General features: G+C 35.3%; 2 protein-coding genes, 1 non-coding gene and 1 pseudogene across 3 annotated transcripts; 2 read left to right on the top strand and 2 right to left on the bottom strand.

The window, feature by feature from the left end:
* Nucleotides 1-617: 617 nt before the first annotated feature.
* Nucleotides 618-4,664, bottom strand: LOC132599990 (uncharacterized). The gene is made up of 3 exons (XM_060313129.1): nucleotides 3,952-4,664; nucleotides 2,613-2,741; nucleotides 618-1,145 (listed from the first exon to the last, which is right to left on the bottom strand). The coding sequence occupies exons 1-3, from the start codon at nucleotides 4,243-4,245 to the stop codon at nucleotides 1,008-1,010; spliced, it is 561 nt and encodes a 186-aa protein (XP_060169112.1). The 5' UTR covers nucleotides 4,246-4,664; the 3' UTR covers nucleotides 618-1,007.
* Nucleotides 4,665-12,600: 7,936 nt separating this feature from the next.
* On the bottom strand, nucleotides 12,601-12,693 carry LOC132600907 (U6 spliceosomal RNA; annotated as a pseudogene).
* An 821-nt stretch (nucleotides 12,694-13,514) lies between these two features.
* On the top strand, nucleotides 13,515-17,384 carry LOC132645564 (bifunctional L-3-cyanoalanine synthase/cysteine synthase 2, mitochondrial). The gene is made up of 10 exons (XM_060362600.1): nucleotides 13,515-13,859; nucleotides 14,994-15,103; nucleotides 15,194-15,251; nucleotides 15,434-15,697; nucleotides 15,779-15,916; nucleotides 16,085-16,136; nucleotides 16,255-16,334; nucleotides 16,488-16,547; nucleotides 16,926-17,006; nucleotides 17,115-17,384. Exons 1-10 carry the CDS (start codon nucleotides 13,701-13,703, stop codon nucleotides 17,211-17,213), a joined length of 1,101 nt encoding a protein of 366 aa, XP_060218583.1. The 5' UTR covers nucleotides 13,515-13,700; the 3' UTR covers nucleotides 17,214-17,384.
* Nucleotides 17,385-18,513: 1,129 nt separating this feature from the next.
* TRNAY-GUA (transfer RNA tyrosine (anticodon GUA)) lies at nucleotides 18,514-18,598 on the top strand. The gene is given in 2 exon segments: nucleotides 18,514-18,550; nucleotides 18,563-18,598. It is a non-coding gene; the product is annotated as a tRNA-Tyr (tRNA).
* Nucleotides 18,599-18,907: the final 309 nt, after the last annotated feature.

Genomic DNA, 18,907 nt, shown 5'->3' with positions numbered 1-18,907 from the left:
ACGTACTTGACGTATGAAAATGCGGGATGTAGTAATAACACAGAGTTCAATATTATCTAAGCAAAAATAATATATACTATCAAAAAAAAATTGGGCCTCAAAATTTTGAAGGCCTAAAGCAAATGCTTTATTGGCCTCCCCTTGAGCCGCCCTGCCTATTCGACATTGCATTCTGATGGCTAGAAGTACCAAATAATACTGCATTCTTTCTGTGAACTTCCATTTTTTTTTTCATCTTTTGTCCCAATTCCTTTATTCAATATCTTTTAGTATCAATAATTGTACTTAAAATTGTATTCAGCATCTTGGGATATCCTTGATTACCGGTATATAAGTACTTCTATATTGTGTATCCAGCACCTTGCACATTCCATGCCATCCTAATGCCTGAACTGAACATTTTAATTTGTGAGTTGATTTGGGAATTTCATTCTGCATCTAAATAACAGGCCATAGTGGGATAAATTGCATATGTAGATATAACAACCCTTCGGTCATTGATGCATAATGCATGCAGGTATGCAACGGTGACGAGTCAACGAGGGATTCGGTGCAAACCTGAAAAGCAAGTGTAACTTTTACAATTACTCCATTACTAAAAAGAGAGACTCGGAACATAAAAAATTCATGATCATGAGTCCCATTATAAGCTTCTGAAACTCCGATCGATATTTGTTGGCATAAGATGTTCAATGTTGAATGTCAGCACTCAGCAATCCTACTATAACTAATTTATTGAATTTACATGTCTAACTTATTTGTCAAACAGAGATATAATTTGATAAGCCCTTGGTTACAAAAAAATCACAAGATGTTAGATGGTAACCAGAAAAACTCAGGAGAAAAAAGAGTGAGGTAAGATGTCAGACATGTCCAGCAACATGTCTCGTAATAGATGTTGGAGGATCAATTGTTAAATGAGCAGCGTGGAGGAATGAACCAATGTACAAGTTCCTGGAAATCTAGAAATGAAATAGAGGAGAAAGAGACGGGTTTGTTTCTAGCCATTACAACTCAGAGTGCCTGCTCTTCTCTTCCTCAATCTGGAATACTTCTTCAAAAGGAGGGTCGCCTGGTCTTCGAAATAGTTGGTCCCCTATTTTAATCTCATATGCTTCTTCTTGTTCCAGCAAAAACTTTTTCAACTGCAAAATGAACTTAAAAAATCTCAAACTCTCTAGCATTCAGAATCTTGTGGTGTATCAAACACAACTGAAGACACTCTCAATCATAGGAGAGAGTTAAACCAGCTCCAAACATAAAATGCAAGAAGCATCTGGAGCGGTAAATTTAGAAGCAAACTGACCAAAAACTTTAAAAAGAAGAAAAAAAAAAGAATTTTCATGTGGCACATTAAGCAAAAGTTGAGAGTCGAGTCAAAGATTATAGAGAAAGAAGGAAACCATGACAAATAGCTCGTAATACAGCATTACTGGTGATCGTCCAACAATAATTAGCAATATTACATTAAGGTTACCATCAAAACAATGAGAAAAATGCTTCCTGTAATTCATTCTGCTATCTTGGTTGATCATAATAAGTTAATAACAACACCAAAAAATTGTAGGACTGAAACTCCGTAGCAGATTTGGAAGTTATCATAAGAAAGCCACATGTTGCATTTTGCATTTGAGAGTACCTCCTCTTAAAAAAAACATGGTTTTGTTGGCAGCATCCAATGAAATTGACATAAAATGCAGGATGAACCTCAAGTTTCTTGACATAATCTCTAAAATGGAGTAATTTAATACTCTAACTTCCCCTGCTACACCACCTTTGTGGGCTTACTCATCGAGCTTCGAGGAGAAAGAGCTAATTGTGAAGAAATAAAGTTGATTTTTTTGAGGTACAAAAAATCCTAGATATTTAGTAAGGGATCTAGAATAGTATAGTGTAGGATCTTGGATAATTATCTTAAAGAAAAGTCTAGATATTCTAGAGTAGTGTTAGAATATAAGGCTAACTAGATATTTTGTAGATCTATCTAAATAATTCTATCTAAAACCATCCCTAGACAAGTATAAATAGGGGTGGTCTTGAACATTTGTAATCAACCCATAAAAACCCAATTGTAAGTTATTCAAGCCAATTCAAGAGAGTCTTCTTCCATTACAAAGTTCTCCTTTCCAAAGCTTCCTCTTCTTTAGTTAAATCTTCGGATCTTAGTTAACGATCTCGGGCTAGCAAAAGGTTTCCCCGATTTACTTTTCTTCTGCTATATTTCTCTACACTAATATTTACAGTTCAGGGTTGACGTGAAGCAGGTGTAACAAAAGGAAAGTGTTATATTTGTGTTTCTCTCAAACTTTACTTTTGATTCTACTCTTTTCATATACTCGAAAACTTCAAGTGATTGAGAAAGATATGAAAATTTTAAAGCCCAATTTTGGAAAGGGAAACTTGAGATTTTACTTTAAGTCAATCCGTTCTTCATATGTGCTATGTATTAAGAGTGATTCTCTTCCATCATATTCAGAAGTGGGTAATATTGAAAAACAGACCAACTTTTTACCAAACTCCCTAATAGTTTCAGCCTTTTGTACAAGTTTTTTTCCATAAGCAATTTCAGCAGTTACAAAAGAAGACATCTGATTTGGGAAAGTAAAACAAACCTCTGTTGTATCTTGACCTTTTTCCATGGTGAACATTATCGTGGTCCAATCAACACCTATGAACTTTGTCTCAATTGCTTCAGTTCTTGCTAGATTGGCCCACCGCTTGGCAATAGCAGTAACCATTTCCTGAAAATCATTATTATCTCAACTGAAAAGGTTCTATGACCTTGCATCCAACAACAATCGCCAACAAGATAACTAACATTGATACTTATAACTAAAAAGTTTGAGTAATCTTTTACAGTTAGTAAGACAATTTTTTGTAGTTTGAGTGGTAGCTCAGTTGTAAAGCTTCCACCTTCTAGGTGCAAGTTTTGATCCTTATCGGGTCCTTCCGTTTATCTCCTAAACATCAAATAATCAATCAATCACTATCGCTCAATCCCAAACTTTTTGAAACTGGATATGAATCCTCAATATCCATTTCCACTATAATATGACCTCTTTCATTAAATGGCAACCTGGTGCACAAAGCATCATCCCACGTTAGCAGGATCCGGGGAAGCTCAAGGGGTGTGATGCAGACATTCTACCCTAATGCAAGCATTAATGGCTGCTTTCACGGCTCGTATATTATGACCTTTTTCATTCCAATACGAAATAAATTTTTTCTCAATGTAATCTAAAGGCACTCTAGAATCTAAAATTAACGATTCACATTTATCTTTACACTACCATACAAGTCTCAAACCATACTAAAAAGAGTCTAGGTATTGGTTTTACCAGAGACAATGCAGGTGTAAAACAACTAAGCCTTAATATGTGATAATAACAACAATCTGCCTATAAGGATCATTTGCTTCCCGTGTGTCCTGATTCTAGCTAATTAAGTCTCATTGATCTCGAGATATTGTAGGCTTTTAAGAGAGACTTTGTTTTCCAAAAAAAAAAAAGTCTAAACAGAAAAGAAATGTCTCAGATCTACCATAAATTAATTTTCTTGTGTTCAATTTTAGCAAAGAAATTTAACTTACAAGCCGATTACTATTCCCTATTCCGATACTTATTAATAAAGATTCAGCAAATCAGTAAGTAGTAATTAAACTATTCCCTCAGTCGCACAGTTCAGATTTCAAGAATCAAACTTCTTTATTTTGACAGTAATTCGGTCCTACAATCTTTAAGTTTTTTGAAAAAATAATGTATATATTTAGAAACTAAATAAAAAGTAAGTTACAATAATTAATAATTTAAAATATTTAAAGGGCATACGGATAAATGGTCAAAGATTTTGTTTGTTTGACTCGCAAAAAGCGAAAAGTATCACATTGAGACGGCGACGGCGAAAGTATCAATTGAATTAAGAAAGCATTAAAAGGTAAAAAGGGATATATACCGGAGTGCGACGAGTACCAAGTCGGAGCTTAACGAATCCGAAAACGGGTCCTAAAACCCGCTTCATCATTTCAGATTGGATATCCGATTCTGAGTTGGCGTTTTCCTTCCTGCCCCATTGTTTCCCTTCTTCTTCTTCGTCCTCATCGCTGTCTACGACGTCGTTAAGGTTGTCGGACACGTGGATCCTACGTTGTATTCCCTCGGCAAAACGGTGAAACCTTAAGGTTCCGGTGGCGATCAAGAACAGCAACATGCAGATTGTGTAAGAACGTCTACGTAATTGGTTTGACATTATTGTAGCTACGTAATGTTTGTTTTTTCAGTTGGGTGGTTGAGTTTTGGTTATGTTAATTAAGTGATTGCATGTGTATTTATAGGTTTGGGAATGGAGTGATGGACGTGAAGTGAGCATGGTAGAATTTAGATGTTATACTACGTGATTTTTTTTTTTTTATTTGTTTTTTTTAGTGAGTGAACCAGGAATTGTTGAAAGACCATATATAAGGTCTAAGAAGCATTCTAGACAGCCTAACTTGCATGTGCATATTTTTTTTACTTATTGTCTACAAAGAATTACACAAATTTGATGAGAAAATATTATTTTTACGTGTGGATCGGATTTAAAAAACTTGGGAAACTTAAGTCAATGTAACATTCAATGAACTATTTTACCAACATGGCTGAAGTATACACTTCATTTGTATATCTTGTATATAGGTATGTATACTATATGTATATTTAATATAAAATATACACTATCTATATACTATTACATATTTTATAAACTAAATGATTGAATGGTGTTTGACTTTAATTTTCTCAAATAACTTTCCTCTCGCTTTGCTCAAGAAATTGAGATGGGTGGGTCTAGCCAAGCCCTTAAATTGGTGGTCTTTAATTTTTGCCCTTCACTTAATACCCTCAGGTTCTGGGTTCGAACCCAACTCAGAAAAAAAAAAAAAAAAAGGAATTTCGCAAGAGGTAGAGTTTTGCATTCAAAACTCTGCCTGAGGCCTAACTTTGCTACAAAATTTTGCCTTGCGATTTTTTTTTTTTTTTTTTACTGAGCTGGGGTTCGAACCCCAAACCTCATCGTATTAGGCGAACGCCTAAAATTAAAGACCACCAATGTGAGGGGCAAAAATTAAAGACCAGTGCCTTTGAAGGGTAATCGTGCAAATGACGGAAGAAATTGCACGATTTGCGCTTCAAATGGGCTGCTCTTTAATTTATGTCCTTCAAATGGGTTGGCATTAAATTTTTGTCCTTTAAAAACGAATTTATACCTAGCGGAGTATAAGTTCTTTAAGGGCGTGAGACATAATTCGTGAGATATTATAATGCGAAAATATAAATTGATGTCTCGCGAAAAGGTTACTTGTTAATCCTTATGGGACAAAAATTAAAGAGCAGCCAAAATCAGGATTGAAGTGCAAATGACCCTAATGGGGTCCAACACTCTCCATCATCCATTTTGCCAAGTTGTATTGGATAAGCACTTTTATCCGGGAGCCCAAGACTTTTGTAACTCAAAAATAAATTTTTGAAACCAAAATAACTCATTAAAAAAAAAAAAAACCAAAATAGGCTTTACGCACAGAATCTGTGCGTAAAAGAACGAAAGTGTACTTTTACACTTAAGTCCTTTTACTCACAGATTCTGTGCGTAAAAGCTCTTAAATATACGACCTCCTTCTTCCCCACCACTGGTCCCCCACAATCAAAAGAAAAAAAATCAGCCATTAAAGGTGCGTAAAAGGGGTCTCACGCGATCAAAAACATCGTTTTCTTGTTGATTTCCAACCCGAAAGTCAATATTTTTGGTTTACTGAAGTCTAGGAACTAGTTTCTTCGCAATAAAGCGGTCGTATAATTCAATTCAAAAACTCAAAATCAAAGCTTCAATCTAGGTATTTTACTATGATTTTTCTATTACATTATTAACCTAAGCATTATTATTGTGTATTATTTGCGGATAACGACAAAAAAAAAAACTTTTACGCACTTTTTTTAGCGCAAAATGGGAGCTGTTTCTGCCCCTTTTTTTAATTTTGTTTTATTTGTTTATTTGTTGTTAATTTGTTAATTGTTTATTTAGTATTTTTTAATTGTTAGATTAGTTATTTCAATTGTTAGACTAGCTAATTATTTATTTAGTTTTTGTTAAGCCAATTGTTTATTTGTTAATTATTTGATTAGTTAGTTAATTGTTTATTTATTAATTATATGCTAATAATTTGTTAATTGTTTGATTAGTTAGTTAATTGTTTATTTATTAATTATATGCTAATATTTGTTAATTGTTTGATTAGTTAGTTAATTGTTTATTTATTAATTATATGCTAATTGTTTGCTAGCTAATTGTTAATTTTTTGATTTGTTAATTATTAATCTTTATATCTTTAATTGTTAATTTATTTATTTGCTAATTAGAAATTGAAAATCCTTAGTTTAGGATTCAATCCTTTGTATAATTTCTCGATAAAAGATTACATAATTAATACGACGTATTAGAGATTAATTAAAAAATAATGATTAATTTAAAATGCATAAAAAATATACCACTTTAATCCTTACTTCATGTATTAATGATTAATTTAAAATGCCTAAAATAGATAGGACACCTCCATGGAGCTGTGGCCCTTCGACAACAGAGGGGTACTTTATCTACATCATGAACATAGGTCCAGTATGTATGGGATGCATCGGTCCATACCCTTCGGGGGACTCAGCATGGGATATTCTAGAGGTTATTCCCCCACATCCTCGTGTCATAGATATACTAGGTCGGGGCAGTATCTACCAGTGCATCGAGGTTGGTCGGCTTGTGCACGATAGGGCTCTAGTGACGGCCATGATTGAGTGCTGACGACCGGAGACCCATACATTTCATCTCCGCACTGGCGAGGCTACCATCACCTTGCAGGATGTCGAGGTGATTTATGGTCTACATATTGATGGACAAGCATTGTTTAGAGTAGAGCCTCCGCAGCTACCGTATCGCCAGGAGTTAACTAGGCTCACTGGTTTCGTGCCTCAGCAGAGGGATATGCGTGGACAGAGTCGGTTGTTGCGGTCCTCCCTTCATGCTCACTTGCGCCTCGTACATCTGCAGCATCCGATTGGTGAGGCGACGCCTCAGGCTGATGTTAACCAACATGCTCGCTTATATATTCTCATCATATTCGGGAGCATCATGTTCCCGAACACGTCGGGATGAGCATGAGGTATCTGCTCTTTATTGAGGATCTAGACCAGCTGGGATGTTACAGTTGGGGCGCCGCTGTCCTGGCTTACATGTACAGAGGATTTGATCGAGCCTCTATGGGCGAGAGGCTTGAGGTCGCTGCATTTAGCCCTCTTCTTCAGGTAATATATTTAAGTGTGTGTAATAAAACACTAAATATATTTTTTCGAAACGACGACTGATAAATAATTTTTTTGATGACTATGACAGATATGGGTGTGGACTAGGTTGAGACCTTTTCAGCCCATAGCTGCTCACCATCCCGGTGACTATGTTGCTGAGGATATGCCATACGCGCAGAGATGGTCACGAGGCCGTACCAGAGGTGTGGAGACACACCATGTCATTCTCCCGTTTAGGGATTAGTTAGACCGCATGACGGCACCCAAGGTAAGTTTTTTTTATTTAACATTAGTTTGTTATTTTTGTTAGTCTTTTATTATTAACTAGTTGAATTCTTTTTATAGGCTTTCATGTGGACGCCGTATGATCAGATTTTGGGTCAGCTGCCGGCGTTTTGTAGGGCTGGTGAGCACATGTGAATGGCACGGTGTCCATTGATCTATATGGACATCGTTGAGCATCACGCGCACGGTCGTGTGTTACGGCAGTTTGAGCATGTACAGAACATACCCGCGGCTACATGTTGGGAGCACGCCCACTATACCAGGGACGAGCGTTCGATCGACAATGCGGCATGGCGGGAGCGTATGCACCAGGAAGTCGATGCATGGAACGCGAGGATGAAGACTCTAGCGGCGGTCGAACATGACACTCCGGTCCATGAGTATATGACGTGGTACATGCATATCACTCGCTCCTTGACTGCCAACCCCTCAACGCCTCGTCCTGATGGCCGAGGATATGCATCACTCTCAAGAGCGTATGAGGCGCTGGTAAGTTTTATTAGTTCTAAACTCAATCCATTGTCTTATTATGTATTACTTTACGAATTTATTCAATTCTTAAAATTTGCAAATATATGCAGCTACGGGTGACTCTGATGAAACGCCATGAGAGCATTCCCCTTACAGAGTCCACCGACCCCGGGATAGCGGCATATGCAGCACGGATAGTTTAGCTTACCGACACTAGTATAACACAAGGAGAGGAGTGGCATCGTGTCGATGAGGATGTTCCAGAGCCTGCTCCAGAGCCTGTACCAGAAGGTGTTCCAGAGGGTGGTAGGGCTGATAGAGGTGGTCGGGCTGGCAGAGGTCTAGTAGATGAGCATGACGATATAGCCCGTGAGGCTCTGTCGGCTACAGATATCCCGTCGACTTCTTCTTCCAGGCCGTCGACTTCACAGAGACGTGGATATACGCCAGAGATGTTTGCACATTATGATCCTTGGTTATTATTTCCACAAGTGCCAGTTAGTGATCTACATATGGGAGACGGACACGAGGACTTAGACTTGGAGATTATTTTTTATGAGTACGTCCTACAGCACCATCTGCATCTCTGGCTCCACGGGCCGCTCAGGAGCCCTCTCACATGCCATCTCAGGAGCCCGTCGGCACACAGGTTTGTTTTTTTACAATAAAATATTGTATTAATTAATTATTTTATTAATCTAAACTAAATTATTTACATGTATTATAGGTTCATTCTTCTGCGCCTGTGGACCCGTCTCCTCTTGTTTAGATTGACCCGTCTCCACCTCCAGCTACAGCTTCGGGTAGCGCTTTGGAAACCGTTGAGGAGCCAGCTAAAGAGCCCTCTGACCAGCCATCTCAGGAGGTTGTCGACACACAGGTTTGCTTTTTTACAAAGAAATAATTTATTAAATAATTGTTTATATGTTATTTCATGTTTAGTTTATGAAACATTAAATTGTTTATATGTTATTTCAGGTTCATTTTTCTGCTCCTGTGGTCCAGTCTCCTTCGATTGAGTCATCTCCTAAGGCATCTAATGAGGCTTCTCAGGTGGAGACCGCCGCCGTCTCCCACAGGAAGCATATTTTCACCCAGGGCCTGAAGATGGGAAGAAAGGATGATCATGGCATAAATCATCCTGTCATTAAGAGGAGGAGAGAGGATCCTGATGATAGTGAGGGTGGTGGGTTAGGAGGATCCTTAGGCCTTAGGAGATTGTGTATTTGTAAATAAAATGTACATTTTATGTTAATATTATATATATTTTGGGTATTATTTTTTTAATGATAATTAGTTATTTTAGTATCTATTGTGGATTAATAATAACTCGTGCGACGTCCTATATTAATTAGAACCCTATAAAATATGACAATTAAACTTAAAGATAACAAGTTTCCAAACTTACTTCGGAGCACTTTACAACCCCTAAAACGACGATCCAAACATATATGTATACTTGATGTAATGAAACGACATTATTGTACGCTAAAAAAAATATTAAGCTCTATATAAAATATTTATATTCCGACGTTTTGAAACGTGACTAATCTTCAGTCAAATTACGAAAAAAACTTAAATATAATAAATTTTCAAGCTTACTTCGGAGCACTTTACAACCCCTAAAACGACGATCCAAACGTATATGTATACCTGATGTAATGAGCCAATATTATTGTACATTAAAAAAAATATAAAGTTCTATATAAAATATTTATATTCGGGTGTTTTGAAACGTGACTAATCTTCGGTCAAAGTACGAAAAAAAACTTAATTTTGAGTTTGATTTCCAAAGAATAAAGGGTGGGGTTGGGGGGAAAGAGACTTCACGAACAAAATCTGTGCGTGAAAGGACCAAAGTGCAAATGTACACTTTAGCCCTTTCACGCACAGATTCCGTGCGTGAAGCCTACTTTGGTTTTTTTTTTTTTTTTTTTTTCAAACGGGTTAGTTTGGTTCCAATTTTTTTTTTTGGGGTTAAAAAGTTCCGGACCCTTTATCCGGCAAACAACCTTTTTTGTTATTTTCTAGTTTTAAAATGTTTTATTTTTATTAAATAACAAAAAATGTGATGCCAAGGTTGGCAGAACGGTGCCAAAATGTAGTCTAGGAAGATTAGGACAAAGTCACATGAAAGATCCTTCTCACACACAAATAACCATCTTTATTGAAATTAATCTCTCCTTAATATTCTCGACAAAGATTAAGATTGACTTCAATTTTTTTTATTTTTTTTTGAAATAGATGAAGGGCAATTAATAGTGTATCTACAACCACTGAGAACATATTAATAGGGATTTGTACTAGGAGGCATACCTTTGTGGTTGAAGACAAATGCATTGGTTTTGGACTGCCGAATGCTACTGTGATTCCTCCTTTTAAGGAATTTGTTTCATTGCATCACATGGGATTCCTTTGATCTGCCCGATTGATGCTGTGATTATATTTTTGCATCATTTGTTACAAAAAAAAACTTATATTATATTTTTGCATCATTTGCTTACAAAACAAAATTAGGTATTTTATATTCGATGGCTTAAAATTCTAAATCTCTATTTTGTAAATGCAGTTGGATTGTAAACATAATCCTTTTTGTTGTTTTTTGATAGTTAAAGGTATGGATCAAAAAGAAATTCAGAAATATGTAGAAAAATAAACAAAATAACTAGTGGTTCGACAGGTCGTTAAGTTAGATGATTAAGATTTTTAAGACTATATTTCGTGCAGCATTAATTATAGTAATTTGTGCACTGATCCTCGCGGATGTTCTTTTTTCTTTTCTCCTGATAGGAAAGATTTGAGCGATTCTTGTTTTTGGAAAAATAATTCATGAAGCCTAAATGGATTCGTATTGGATTGTTAATATCTGTATGAAGTACTTAGAATCTTCAATAAATGGATGTCTGACAACATTTCTGTTTACATTCCTAGACTTGGTCTTGATAGTGATAACACATACCAATAGATATACATCGGTATACAATAACACAGAAAGAGATGTGACAATCATATACAATTTTATTATTTATTCTTTTTTTCCGGTTTACTCAATGCCGTTTGAAGTTTATCTCAACTGATTAGGTTTGGATTCACTTGTATTGTTATTGTGGAAGTAGATACCTATCGAAAAATTCTTCATTTCTAGAGCTTGAACCCCAAACTGTTCAGAGATAAATGAATCTTAACTATATCAATAATCAAACACCTAGATGGTTATAATTCTACTCACGCTACTAATTTATCAAAATCAGTGTGATGACATTATTTTTCGGGGTCAGTGATTGTGTTAAACGGCAAAGCACCTATGTCCTCAATTTCTTTTGTTATGAATCTTGTACGCAACAAATACATTGGTCGCATCTTCAATTCCTGGTGTAGAATAACTGGCCTTTTTGCTTGCCTTATCCGTATGACAACAATGTAAGTATAGACATTTTTTTCAATGAAAAATGTTTAAATTGATATTATGCATAACTTGGCTGGGAAAACTCGATTGGACGTCATTTTAAATGGACCACCTCTAACGAGTGATTGTGACTATTCCTTCTTTTTGTTCCAACTATGGGACTTATTCCATCCGTTAAAATTTCTACGAAAGGGCTAGGTGCTATGGTCCCTTCTAGAAAATCCTATAACATATTAAGACGAGATTAGTTAAAAGGGGTCTTTACAAAATGAATAGAGGTATATAACCCTCTGTATACATGGACGATTCTGAAATAACATAGAGGCGATATGTTATATTTGTAGAGGTTCATTTAATCAATGCACCCATAAAATTAAACCTGTAAAATTCACAAGTAGTCACTTTTCAGCCTCTTTAAATGAAATAATTATTGTCATGAAGTTTCACATGTGGAATTTAAAACTCCATATAAGTGACTTCTTTTTAAAGACACCCGGACGGTACACAACTTGGTTTTGGAAGATATGGCACTAAAAGTTGTAGAGCTGGTCGTCTTTCATATCGAGCGATTGAAGCAGCGCGTCGTGCTATAATCGGACACTTCCATCGTGCTATGAGCGGACAATTCCGAAGAAATGGTAAGATATGGGTAAGAGTTCTCGCAGATATCCCTATTACCGGGAAACCTGCAAGAAAAGGGATGCACTAAGGCGCAACCCAGACAGACTGACCTCTGCTAACTACGTTTTATATAGACTGGAAGCGTCGAGAGCTCGGTGATTATCTTCGCTATAAGACTATCACGCATCCCTTGCCCGATCGAAAAGTAACCGGTTACGACACATAATTTGGATAAGCCATGTTCAAGGATAACATGTACAATAAAGAGTTTGCGTTGTATTTCATGTTTAAAGGCTCAAATCATTTGTATCTATTTGACTCTACGGGAAAAAAAGATGGATTGGAAATATTATCCTATATCATCATAGTAATAATTTCACTCCTAGTTTTTGCGTTTCCGCATAGGGAAAAGGGGAATGCGAGGATAAATTTGAACTTTGCATCACTATACTCAATTTTTTCAAAGCTCTACCAATAGCTTAGACTCAAATATAATAAAATGTGGATCATTTCTCAATTTGTGTATGTCATCCTTGCGCAGGGACCATGGTAATCTTCTTTATCGTTCCAATTTTATCGGATGTCGACTTTCTTCTTTTAGCTTAAAGTGGGACTTGGGACAATATTAGTACTAGTAGGAATTTGGACAATGCTGGCTTACAAAAGAGGTGCATGCACTGTTTGATTTCAATTTAGCCATCATGGGTCCCACGTCCCCTCCTTCCATTTGAGAATAAAACGTATTTACTTTGATTAATCACTCCTAAATCCTAACTTTTAACGTGCACGCGAGAGATAGGTTTAATGGTATGTAAAATGTACTGTCATAGGAACTAGAAAGCATCAAATTTAAGTCTCTTTCATCACAATATCATGTGAACAAGCATGTTATTTTACTACTTCGCAACTTTTGTTGCTAGTTTTCATTTTGTTTGTTTATTGGAACTTGGAAGTGGGAAGAGTCCAAATTTTATCCTTGAGGAGTCATAACTTTTTTTTATATAGGGCCCTTTTGTTGATGGTATGAATTTTTGGGATATGACACATCCTTTAAAAAAGTTAATTAAAGATATTTATCAAAGGGTAGTATGCCAATATTACAATTTCGCCTCTTCCCAAACTTTTTTTAAAACAAGAGATAGTTAATGTCGTGTTTGGTAGGTTTTTAGTTGCGTAGTATAAATTCAGCAACCAAATACGGCATTTGGTTATCATATTACAATCCTATGAAAATAAATTAAGTATAAGTTATGAGTCAAATTGTAATATTTTATGCAGGATAACTGATAAAATAGCTAAATCATGCCTAACTAATATATGCATTATTAATACCGGCACAAATTCTGACCAGAAAACAAACGACCCTGAAAGATTGAAATAGAAAGAGGGGGAAAAAACAAAAAATACAGCAAAGAAGTCCGGTTGGATAGTCCAAAGGTTAGATTAAACTTTTCGTTATAAAAAGGGTGTCCTATCTTTCAACTGTGAGGTACACAAACAAAGCTCAGCATTTGTGTAAACTTTCCAAGTGCAATACTTCTGCATTTTTTTTCAAAAGCTGCAGACAATTTCTCTGAGCTTTTGAGAATTCATCAATGGCAACTTTAAGCAGATTCTTGAAGAAAAGATCATTCTGCAATAATAATGTTGATTTGATCAAAGCAGCTAGTACCAGATTGTTCTCTACCGAGCCATTAGTTGATACTCCCAAGTTACAACTTCCTCATACTAACATCAAGTCTGAAGTTTCTCAAGTTAGTCCATTTTTTTTATTTTTTTTGGATGTGTATTACTACATATTGCTTCATTTGCTTTTTATCCTGCTATTTTGTTGTTATATTTTTCTATTACCATGCTTCACGTACTTTTCTTTTCTTTCGAGCCGAGGGTCTATCGGAAACAACCTCTCTACCCCAAGGTTTGCGTATATCCTATCCTACGCTCCCATGACCCCACTTATGGACTACACTGGATATGTTGTTGTTGTTTGTCTTTGTCTTTTAATTTATATTTATTTGATCTCTTTCTGGAGTTGCAGCTGAAATTAGTTATCGGCTATTTGCATTTGTGGTCTCCTTTCTTGAACTGAAATGACATGTCATAACAATTGGTGTTGGAATTACTGAGCAAATCATACATAGTTCAATTACTTTTACGTGATAAAAAATAGTTTTGTGACTCTTTTGTTCGATGAAAATTAACCCACCAAAGAGGAAGAAACCAAATTCTCCTTATTCCTCTTCCTTTCTACAAATCATTTCTTTTCGATGAGTTCTTGTACAGAATATTACTCCCACTTCAATTGTTGTTGTTTTTTTTTTTCATTTTCCTCATAATACTCTTTAACTTTGTTCTTTCTAACTGTAAGATTTTTGTAGTGGTGCATGCCGAATTAGGTGTAAAACATTGAGCTACTCTGATTTGATGGTAAACTATAATCGGTAGTATTAAATTAGAAAGTCGGATATTCTTCTACATTAGTTGATGATTGATACTATTTGGCAAGTCTCAAGATTAAATCCAACTTGGACAGAAAACACAATCTATTGGATTAAAATTATCTCTTTTGTCAGTGTGTTTTGTGGGCACTGTGTCCTATCTGTTGTGTTTCTTTGACTAAGATTTAGTTTATATCCAATGACAGTGTGAAAAGAATTACTTACCTTATTAATGTAAGGTAACTAGCTATAATAGACTAATTACAATTGTTTCAACTTTATCTGTTAAGAGTAAAAAAAAAAAAAAACTTACAACTGACAGCACAGAGAAGTTAACTCTTTTTGGCTATTACTCTTTTTTATTCTTATTAATTTTTTATATATATAATTTGGGAACATGTCATATAAAGTTATGTGATAAATTGACATGTTAAAGTTTTCAAATTTCAGCTAATTGGAAAAACACCCATGGTTTATCTTAAGAAAGTGACAGAAGGATGTGAAGCTTATATAGCTGTGAAACAAGAGATGTTTCAACCTACTTCTAGCATCAAAGACAGGTACTTGTTGCTGGAAGACATATCATTTTTTAACTATTTAATTTGCTTCCACTATGTATTAAGAAACAAATTCTCTTGTATTTTCACCAGACCAGCATTGGCAATGATCAATGATGCAGAAAAGAAAGGCTTAATATCACCTGAAAAAGTAAGTAATTGCGATTCTTTGCGTTCATTTATTAGTGTTTTTAGAACTTAGAACGGCCTATTTGGGCAATAGAATGGGGAGAGAGGAGTCATGCTCATTCTCTACTAGATCACTAGCACGAGCATAGAACTCAAACTCGTCTGGTTTATGTTGTGTTTGACTTGTTGCTTCATTATATTTAGACAACGTTGATTGAGCCAACATCGGGAAATATGGGGATCAGTATGGCATTTATGGCAGCAATGAAAGGCTACAAAATGGTTTTGACAATGCCTTCATACACAAGCATGGAAAGGAGAGTAACAATGAGAGCATTTGGAGCTGATTTAATCCTCACTGATCCAACCAAAGGAATGGGAGGAACTGTTAAGAAGGCTAATGAACTTTTGGAATCTACACCTAATGCTTTCATGCTTCAACAGTTTAATAATCTTGCAAATACTCAGGTATTTTGAAGGAACCTGACTTATTCCTATTTTTTCTATTTTGTTTCTATGGAGTTCTGAATTGGTTCACATTGAAAACAGATTCATTTTGAGACAACTGGCCCTGAAATATGGGAAGATTCTCTGGGTAATGTTGACATATTTGTCATGGGAATAGGAAGTGGAGGCACTGTTACTGGTGTTGGACAATATCTTAAATCCAAAAATCCTAATGTCAAGGTAAATCTATACTTAAATATACACCTGATTCCTCATATTAGAATTAGGAAACGTCCAAGATGATCCGATGTCAAGGAGCTGAGAACAGACTTCCAGCCAGTTCGTAATTTCTTGAACGGAGGTCCAAAATAGTTAACACCATGCTTATATTCTCTCCTCTTTTGCTAGATATATGGAGTCGAGCCAACTGAAAGCAATGTACTGAATGGTGGAAAACCAGGTAATTTTTTCTTCATCGTTCAATTTGTCTGCGACATCCTAGCATTTATGAAGTATTTAAGTTACTCTTTGTTTTCATATAATGATTGCTAACAGTCTTTGCATGGCCATCAATACAGGTCCTCATCACATAACAGGTAATGGGGTTGGATTCAAGCCAGATATCCTTGACATGGATCTAATGGAGGAAGTTCTGATGGTATGTAAAGTTCTTTGTTAATCTCATTTCTCCTGGAATTGAAAAATAACAACGTAATTAAGTGACTACTAAGTTTTGTTCCAATGAAATTAGAGCTGATTAATCATTTTGGTAATAGTACATTTGCACTGATCTGTCCTTGTTGTGTTGCAGGTTTCAAGTGAAGACGCCGTAAACATGGCTAGGGAGTTGGCAGTGAAGGAAGGACTCATGGTAAATTCCCAATAAATGCAGCTTTCTTTTAAAAACGAATAGATAAACAAGGATTAAATGCGCCCGTGCCCCCTATCTGTACAAATAAAATAAGCCCACATATACAGAACAGTTAAGGGGTTTCTCTGATGATCGACCATATGAATAGAAGTGAAGTAGTAATCCGTACCAATTAACATGATCTTGTTTCTCCTGAAAACAAACATATGAACCATTTGACAAAGTATGTGTTTGTATAGTCCAACATCTTGATCTTTCTCATTTTGATAAAATGTGGTAGATCTTAATTCCAGTATAAACTACATCATGTTAATTTACCTATAGTTGAAGTCTCTTCTGATTCCTTTATATCATGTAATGAAGATTTATTGTGTATAGGTTGGGATATCGTCGGGAGCTAATACAGTAGCAGCTCTTATGCTTGCTCAAAAACCAGAAAACAAAGGCAAACTCATAGTGGTATGAATATGCCAGATTCATGATAGATCTATCAGTACCTTTTCATTTCTCATTTTTCAGAAGTTAATAAGTTTTTTGTAAATGTAACCTCTTCGCTTTCAATTTCAGACTGTACATGCAAGTTTTGGAGAGAGGTACTTATCATCTGTTCTGTATGAAGACCTGAGGAAAGAAGCCGAGAACATGCAACCTGTTTCAGTCGATTAATGTTTCAATGTTACTGAGATTATAGTCGAAGGCTCAGCACAAAAAATGTATTCTTTTTCTAAATGATGTTTTCTGTATGTCTACTGTTGATGATTACCTTTATGAATCCTGTTGTTGCTATATCTTAGTAAGTAAATCAGCATGTTAATCTATTGTGAGTTTTGATATGAATGACTGCAGCCTCAAATGGATTGGTGCTTATAGGCTATATTGATTTGAAATGCTTTTGCACCTTTTAAGAGGACAAATTGTCTGATACTAAGCTAGTAAGCTCCAGTAAAAATTCCTGCTTTCGTATCTGCGTTTTCTTGTAAATTGTTTTTTTAAACACTTTGGGATCGTTTGGTTCAAGGAAAAGTTATACATGGATTAGTAATGAAGAGATTAGTAATGTAGGATTAGTAATATATGGATTAGTAATACAGGGATTATTTTTTGTTGGGTGTTTGGTTCTTTGTACTAAAATTGGACACAAAAGATATCATTTGATTATTTATTTATTTTTAAAACTAAAAAATATTTTGTTACAACTATACCCTTGGATGCTTGGCCTTTATAGGTTTCTTGGAACAAAGCAAGGTTAATTTTGTCATTTTAGTTGTTTATCCATGTACAAGCTATCCCCCGTGGTGGTAGTATAAGATTACAAACCCTATTATGTATTAAATAATCTGGTATTAGTTATACATGCCTCAAAATGTCAACCAAACATGATACAAAATAATACCACATCTAATACAATGACTATTTTATCTAACTTCTTCTAACCAAACTAGCTCAAGTGGATCTTCTAAAAGCCTAAAAGTGCCACTCTTCTGCTTATGAAAAAAGGCTTCCAGTGATCCTTTAGTTTTGAAAGTAGCATAGGCAGTTTAAGGTTTTAAATGACAGAAGTTCTTAAAATTCCCAGCTTCGTCTTTTAAAGTACCTTTATTTTAAATTATTGTTCTTTTCAAACAGCAATTATTGTTTAAAATGTTTTGAAAATAATAATTTGTTCATCACAGAGGAGCTCATCAAATTCATTTTTATTAAATAGAGTTAACTTAGTACACTATACTTTGTATATATTATTTTTAGTGGGCGTAAAAAGAGCTAAAACAACAATTAAAATAGGACGAAGTGAATATTTTTTTAACATTTTACACACATCGCACGGGTCCTAATACTAGTTTATATCAAAATTAGCAAATATTATCCTTTATAAAACAGATACAATGTTCAAATGAGTATGTAAGTAAATAGATTTTCTGTTACTGAAAATAGTATAAATAGAATGGTTCAGTGGCCTAAGCAGCAGCCGACCTTAGCTCAGTTGGTAGAGCGGAGGACTGTAGTATGCTGCTGAAATCCTTAGGTCGCTGGTTCGAATCCGGCAGGTCGGAATATTTTTTCATAATTTTATTTTTCACCCCAGGCAGTCAATGTCAATTTTGTTACTACGTGTACACTGTAAAGTTGCATTTAGTAGAATTTCTTTCAACTCAAAAAAATGGTACTCTTTTGATACATAATCCTGATATTCATGTCAGTTTATATTCCTAAATTATTGATCAAATGCAAATATGGGATGAAAATACATTATGACCATTAAATAGTGCAAATTAAAACATCCGCTAAAACTTGATTGTTGATGAAAAAAAGAGAGCTAAAACTTGGTTGTTGAAGAAGTCAAAGTGGGTCTATTAATTTTA

Source organism: Lycium barbarum, chromosome 6 (genome assembly GCF_019175385.1).
Source record: "Lycium barbarum isolate Lr01 chromosome 6, ASM1917538v2, whole genome shotgun sequence".
NCBI lineage: Eukaryota > Viridiplantae > Streptophyta > Magnoliopsida > Solanales > Solanaceae > Lycium > Lycium barbarum.
Note: the sequence above shows the minus strand (reverse complement) of the source record. Positions and strands in the feature narration are given on the sequence as shown.